Source organism: Lepisma saccharinum, chromosome 30, assembly GCF_977018435.1.
Source record: "Lepisma saccharinum chromosome 30, izLepSacc3.1, whole genome shotgun sequence".
In the NCBI taxonomy this organism is placed as follows: domain Eukaryota; kingdom Metazoa; phylum Arthropoda; class Insecta; order Zygentoma; family Lepismatidae; genus Lepisma; species Lepisma saccharinum.
The window spans coordinates 8,680,304-8,687,987 of record NC_139258.1 but is presented as its reverse complement, the minus strand read 5'-3'; the positions used below and the strand labels follow the sequence as shown (position 1 = coordinate 8,687,987).

At 39.0% G+C, this 7,684-nt stretch overlaps 1 protein-coding gene across 1 annotated transcript in view; it reads left to right on the top strand.

The window, feature by feature from the left end:
• The first annotated feature begins 2,348 nt into the window (after nucleotides 1-2,348).
• The window catches only part of LOC145981763 (ATP-binding cassette sub-family G member 1-like), a 68,649-nt gene continuing 63,313 nt past the window's right edge, over nucleotides 2,349-7,684 (top strand). Inside the window, exon 1 of the mRNA XM_083115177.1 lies at nucleotides 2,349-2,516. Coding sequence (XP_082971303.1) covers nucleotides 2,399-2,516 — 118 coding nt within the window. The 5' untranslated portion in view covers nucleotides 2,349-2,398. The remainder of the gene's footprint in view (nucleotides 2,517-7,684) is intronic.

Sequence of the window (7,684 nt, the reverse complement as noted above, 5' to 3'; positions counted from 1 at the left end):
ATTAAATTAAAGTAATTGCAATTCTATTATAACAAACTGCATGAAGTTAATATTTTTACTGAATGGCAATAAAATAACAACTCGAAAAACTTGGTGGTGATTAACCGGAATGCTGCGGGGAGTCAGCTCAAGATGGCCAGACAACGTCCCCTTACTTCGCGCGCGGTTCGGGTTAAACTCCAAATGCATGGAAGTAATATTTCTGAGAACCTTTGAGTGGTTATAAAAAATAATTTCATTATTTTCTTCACAACTTTGTCGCTGGAAGTTTTTACTTGGAATTACAGAACAAAAAATGGCCAGCGACGACATTTTCTACTGCACGAATATAAAAAATCTCCACATACTTTATTTGAATATTTTTTAATGCGAATATGCTTTAAAGTATATATCAATTCTGAGCACCACCATCACCTATGACAATTAGAAAACAGTGTCAATTTTTTTCATAATGAATGCTTCAATTTTACGGCATGTTTCAACGTTAGGAATGAAAACAATGTAAAAATTTTGTTTTCACAGAAAATTTGCGTTTTTAATTTATCTAAAAATATGTAAGCAAGTTACCAGTTTTTTGTGCTCACCATCGTATTCTCTACAAAATTTCCTGCAAAACTGCAGGTACCGATTTTACGTAAGCTAAATTTGTAAATCGAGAAATTTCACAACAGCGCGCTCGTATTTTCCCATAAGAAAAGCATTGCCCGTAAGAGCCCATTGTGTCTTCTGAACGAGAAAACGACTTTAGGTAGGATCGTGGGAGGGAGACTGGCAGCCGGGAGATAGGCCAAGGCCCTTCGAGTGCTGTCGAGCCATGGGTTATTGTTATTATGAACTCACGCGAAACATGCAATTTTTAAGAGTGGTGCTATTTTTTTTTTGGCTCCGGTACCCCTTTCTACACCCTCGATTTCAGGCACATTTCAAATATTTTCGTGAAAATATTTAGTTCCTCATAACAAACAGTGTTTGCAAATAGCGCGGAAGTTAATTTTTTAGATCTACGTGCTACGAAACTTACGTTTCTTATGAAATTAAAATTCCTTGCGTAACGTCAAAAAGGTTTTTCAGAACTTTATGATGGCGAATGATGCATTCATGTCACAGGCGCAAGTCTGAAGATTTCGGATCATCGATTTATGTCACAGGCGTACGTCTGATTTTTTTCTTTTTCTTCTTATGATTGACTTGTGCAATGGAAACATTTGCGATTGCGATATGTTATTTGTGTGATATATTGGCGGATTGGACATTTCAGACATTGGATTTCATTTATGCGACTTCAGAAATTGGAAATAATTATTTCTTTTTGGCAACTGCAGGCCGTAAAGCGGAGGGTTGTTTTTTTCTAAATGACTTGTTGGATGGGATAATTTGCGACTTCTTATTTTTATGATGGGAAGGGAGTGGAGGGTGGTATTCTGTGGAAAAGGACAACAAGGACTTTCAACGTAGAAGTTACTTCATTTTTCGACTTACAAATTGAACTTCGACCCACAATTCAATACCTGGCCTTGGTAAAAAGAGGTAAGTTACCTTCTTAGGTTTAATTTTAGCCTTCATTTTTGGTATCGTCATGTGTCAATGCGGAAAACAATGAGAAATAGTGTTGGGGGCAGGTGACTCCGACCAATTTCTAACATGCCTTTAAAAGAGACTCTGTAGATAAAGGCGGGGCCGCGGTAGCGGTAGGGGGCGGTAAGTCAATTACCCCAGGGGCGGAGCCCGGAATCGGTGGGAAATTTGGACTCAATAATTTTAAACGACAAAATCTCAACTTTAAACGGCTGTACAGTCGTAAATACTTCTTTCCGCGCTCCAATCTTTTTTATATTCACAGTTAGGATCACATAATCTTCATAATGAAAGAAAAAAATGAAAATTTGAGGGTGTAGAATAGGGTACGCGACCCATTTTTTTGTAACGGACTCTATACACCTTTTCAGTATTTCCGAATTAAAAGTTGCTCACAGATCATAACTAACATAATTACATAACGTCATTCTTTTTACACTGTCATGGTAGCAGAAGAAGTTGCTATATACCAACAGTTCCTAATGGGTCTGTGCTTGCTTTTGCAGCAGACAATTACCGACCTAGGCGTAATTTTCCTTTAAAATCTTACCATTTGGGAAAGCTTATAATATAAATGGGGAACTTACAGCAATTAAAAAAAAAAACAGGTTCTGTACGTAAAAAACAGTTTTGAATATAATGAAGCATTTACACCGACGCATGTGAACCCGAGTACTTCTTGAAGGTCGTTTGAGCCAATTTGCGATTATCACGTGGCTTTCGTTCCCAACTTGCCTGGGCCAGAAGTGACCGTGCTAAGTGGCAGACACACAGTGTTGAAGCACATCTGTCGACTTCCACGCTGAAGAAAGAAGTTTCAGTGATGTCTGAAGGAAACCAGGGACTCGAACTGGAGAATCTATCCGCCCTTCCTCAAACACCCGCAGTTGACTTGGACTTCGAAGATATTTCGTACGCTGTACCATACGGTTGGAGAAGAGGTATTTTGAACCAGTATTACACTCACAAGGGAGGTTATCTAAGTGTCCCCTTCCGATTTCCATGAAACTTGCCAGGTGTATAGAGGGGCCCAAAGGAAGAAATACGTGTTTGTGTGTTTCAGCTAAAAACGGTTTTAGGGGGCAAAACCAACCACCCTCAAATATCAAGATGAGGAGAAATTGAAGTGGGGATCTGACCCCTGTGTCCCCTCCGATTTCCATTAAACTTGGCAGGTGTATAGAGGGGCCAAAAGGAAGAAATACGTGTTTTTGTGTTTCAGCTAAAAAAACTGTTCTAGGGGGCAAACCCCTTCTGAAATGTCAAGATGAGGAGAAATGGGAGTGGGGATCTGACCCCGAAACCACGTAAATATGGCATAGGAAGAACACACACATATAATTGGAACACACACAGCACAGAGCTGTGGAAGTGAGGTTGACTTTTCGGTGCCTTTTTAAAAGGTCACACCTATATAGCTTACTCCTTTGCAACCCTATTAATTTAATAGGGCACAGGCAGAAATTTCGGTTGGGGGGGGGGAGGTTCGACCAAGTGTCTCAATAATAGTATTAATAATAAATTATAATAATTATATTTTATTACATTAAAATTACATGAATTAAATATGTAAATTAATTAATATTGTATTATTACATGATTAGGTAAAAATATAGTAAAATAATGGAGATAAAACAGCACGTATTCATTATTTAGGGTAAATGTCTGTTATATCGGAGACACATTAAAATCAGATGTTTTGCGTTTCGGGTGGTTCGTACTTACAAATTGTGTATTGCGGAACATAGTTGAAGGTGCCATTATGCTTTTTACACGAAAATAACTTCGATTTTTCACATTACGAGTAATTCTTTTGGTTCCTTTCTTCCGTTGCAGAACATACAATATGGCGCGCACAGCTGTGGATCATCGCGCGTCGTGCTTGTGTTTTGTCGATTTTGAGTGGCTATGCAGGGTTTCCACCTTCTCAACCGAAAAATACCTACTTTCGTGTTCATTATGTCATCACAAACCATTGACGGATAGCCCCAAAAACCATTCACGATAGCCCCACGGACCATTTCCGCCAAGGTTAGGTTAGGTAAGCATAGTTAAAAAAAATTCTCGTAAAAAAAAGGCACGTTTGGAAACACTGGAGAGACCGCGTGACTTTCGACGCTCGCGCCATCTGCAGGTACATAATGGAAACAAGGCATAATGTTGTCGCTTTGCACAAAATGCAAGTTTATTATATCAGAAGTGCTTATTTCTTGTGCAGCATTCTACGGTGAGAAAATACCTCCACAAACTTACGGAAATGAGTTTCTGAAGCATTTTGAAAGTAGTTTCTTCTGTAAAAATGAAGAAATATGTCTCCGATATAACAGACATTTACCTTATCTAGCTTACGTGTAGTTAAGATCGCCAAAATTTGTATAAAAACAATTGCCCTGGCAAGGAAATTACTGTCAATATTGATATTTATTGAATAACAAAAAAAAAGTGTTAGATCCAAATAACGAGAAGTGAAGTTCCTGATTAGTATTTTATAGATATTTTCATAAATGGGAGTGTGCAAAAATCTTTGGCAGTCTCCTTGAAAGCCATATGGTCCCATTTCCTTGCCTTCCAATAATTAATTGATTGATTGTGTTAGTTTCATGGTAACTGTTTGATATCGGGAAAACGCATTTCTTCAATCTTACAGGAGAAACTACTTACGGAAATGAGTTTCTGTGTCATTTGCAAAGTTCGTGGCGGTATTTTCTTTCATCGTTGAATCTATTGGACCGGGAATTCATGTATTTTCGAAGAGAAATATATCTCCCACGTACAATTGCCGTTCTTCCTCTACGTCGACCGGATGTTCCGTACGTTTGATGACGTAACCCCCTGTCAGTGTTTCCAACCACGCAGTTGTTTTGCAAGAAGTTAAGGTGATTTTTTTTAAAAGCTGCATTGTTTTACGAACACAATTTTAACTATGCTTGCCTAACCTAACCGAACCGAAACTAACCTTGCCTGAAATGGTTCGTGGGGTATCCGTAAATGGTTTTTGGGGCTATACGTAAATGGTTTTTGGGGCTATACGTAAATGGTTTTAGGGGCTATTCGTAGGCTTACCATATTATTTTGGGTCCAACCCAGGACATATTCGCGATCAACTCGTTACTGCTGAATTTCAGTTTTTTTTACAAAAATAAATAAAAAATAATTGCAATTACTTAAAAGCCTTAACAATTTATTGGAACATTGAACTATTTTCAAACGTTTAATTGAATAATACATTTTCTAACACTTCATCGAAATGTAAAAGTTGAACTTGAATTCACTCCTATGCTGAAATATCTTACAACAATTGGAACAAGTTTTACTTCACTTTTGTTTTAACTATCCATCGATACTGTAACATAATTAATGTTTTCTAAAGAACGCAACACATTATCGAAAATAAATGGCGAAATGGGTCATATAACTTTTTAACCAGTTTAGAAGTGCAGTCTGATGTGTTGAAACTGAGTTTGTGTCTAGCAGTGTGGTATGAAAATGTAGGTTCTTTAGCAGCACACTCCAGATCACTGTTATTCCCATCTCTGGATTTAAAAAAATCTCTTATGTTTGCTGAAGCAGTACCATTAATAGCACTCCTATGTTTAACTTCACGTGGTCTTCAATAGCACCTCTTCCTTTATGTGCAAGAGAAAATGCTCCATTACAGAGTTTACATTGGACACGTTCAGTGTCACTGTCGTTACACAGTTCAATAATTTGTATTGCTGCTGCAGGTAAACGATAATGACAAACTTTATTTTGCCCATTGCCAAATTGCAATATCAGCAATCACTGGAGCAATTGCAGGGTTAAATAAATCTTCATTACGAAAAATTATAGCCTTTTCATCAATTAACCACATAATAATTATTATAATATTTATTTTATATTTTCATTTTTAATAGTAATTTTATTAATAATTTATGTGTGTTTATATAGCTTATAATAGTTATAATTATCAAAAACGTGTAGACGAGTTACTTCACACGCTTGCAAGGCCACCAAGACGCTCACGGAAGTCGATATCTCGAAGAAAGAAAATGTATAATCGATCCTTATAATCGATCGATCCTTGCCGGTCATAAATTCTGGTCGTGAATATTCTATACCGGTAGCTTTTTCATGTTCAGATTCTCAAAACTCCGGACATTTTGCAATCCCGGACAGCACTAGAAAACCAGGACTGTCCGGGCTAATCCGGGACGTATGGTAAGCCTAGCTATTCGTCAATGGTTTTTGGGGCTATTCAGGTATTTTTCGGTTACAAAGGTTGGAAACACTGCATACCCACACATTCCACGACGCGACTCAAGCTGTGCCCGCCATATCGTGTGTTACGGAAGCTGAACAACGTGATGTGAAAAATTGAAATTATTTTCGTGAGAAAAGCAAAATCCCACCTTAAAGAATGTTTGGCAATGCATAATAGGTAAGTAGTACCAATTTCAAAAAAGACGAAATGAACGAGTGAAAGGTGTTTTCCCCATCCCAAACAGGTAATGTTTATTTTATTTCGCTTTCTGCCACTATTGGCTAATCGCGAAGATGAGGATGACTGATGACGTGATTAATTTATGAAGGGAAACTCACAAACACCCATGCCCAGGTCAGGATTCGAACCCGGCACCGCTGGCACATTAGCGCGATGTGCTAACCACTCTGCCACGGGGGCCGGCGCCTTCCAATAAGTTCGTTCAAAATAAATAACCATGGATTATGTAACAGATTCTAAAACAATTTTTCATTATTTAATTTTAATACTTGGTAAGTGTTTTTGGGGGGACCCCCTGGACCCACCTAAATACGTCATTGGGCACAGCTACATTTTCTCTGTTTCTCGTTCGGTGCCCGGAGCAACCGCCCCCTTGACCTTGACCTCCCAGTAGCTACGGCTTTGGGAATAACCCACATAAGACTAATTATTGTGTTCTTGTTTGGTAGGGAGAACATTATTTCATAGTTGAGTGCAGGTGCGGAGAAGTACTCAATTCTAATAAGCTCAACAATTGGAGAGTCTGCACTGTGAGAATAGTTCTCTCGAACGTCGAATAAGAAAGAGTTGGAAATTTTACACGAGTAAGAAATTAGAGCACGGTTCTATACAGGGTGTCCAGAAAATAAGTGACTATTTTCGTGTTTCAGCCAACTTAGGACTCATTCCTGTTTCTGTTTTTGCAGGGTGATTACCAGATACAATGTTGACCATTGCTGAACGTGTTGCAGTTTGAACATGGCATCTACAGGGTGTTCCGTACGATGAGGAGAAATTTCAGAAGACTGCACCTACAAATGAATCCATATGGAGACTGTTGAATAAGTTCCAATCAACACGTACATTTGAAGATGAGTCTCGACCTGGTCGGCCTTCCACAAGCGAGGCTGACGTTGTAGCTATACTCTATGAGGCTTGCAGCAGACGACAATATGGGGGTGTGTCTGTGAGAACTAATCAGGTCCGCGAATGAGCGAGCCTGGTTGCCACAGCTAGCTCGCTGCACCCTTTTGGAAGGGTGAGTGACCTCTGCCTCTTGCTACCTCGGCCTGTTTGTTCGGCTGAGGAGCAGACGACACGAGAGCATCGGCAACAGTGTGCGAGCGACATCTGCTGTTGGCCCGCGAAGCAGTCTTTCTAAGGAGTCGTAAATCCGCACCTTCTCTTGAGCGTCAATTAGGCATTCCCAAATCAACCTTGAAGAAGCGTGCATATCATTTGCAAGTGTTATACAATGTGCATCGATTTGTTGGATTCTATGGGGACTTACGATCTAACAAGCAAGGTGCTGTTCAGCGACGAAGCGTCATTCCATGTAAATGCACATGGAACTTATTCATCTGCCTCCATATGGATTTATACGTACTGTCGGATCAAAAATTATAGATACTCGAGTTTAGATCATCGGAATCTACCTCACTTGCGTGACTTCCATACACGGATCTTCTCCCAAGAGTTAAATATAAACTTGAAGATAAATGGAAACAGTGGTGTATGGAACAATTTCAATCCGCGGGCAATACATATAAATGGTTTGCAGAACATTCACAAAATAAACCTTGGTACTACTCATATAATCTTCCAAGATTAGTTATTATTTTTATAATACGTCTGCGTACAGGTCAT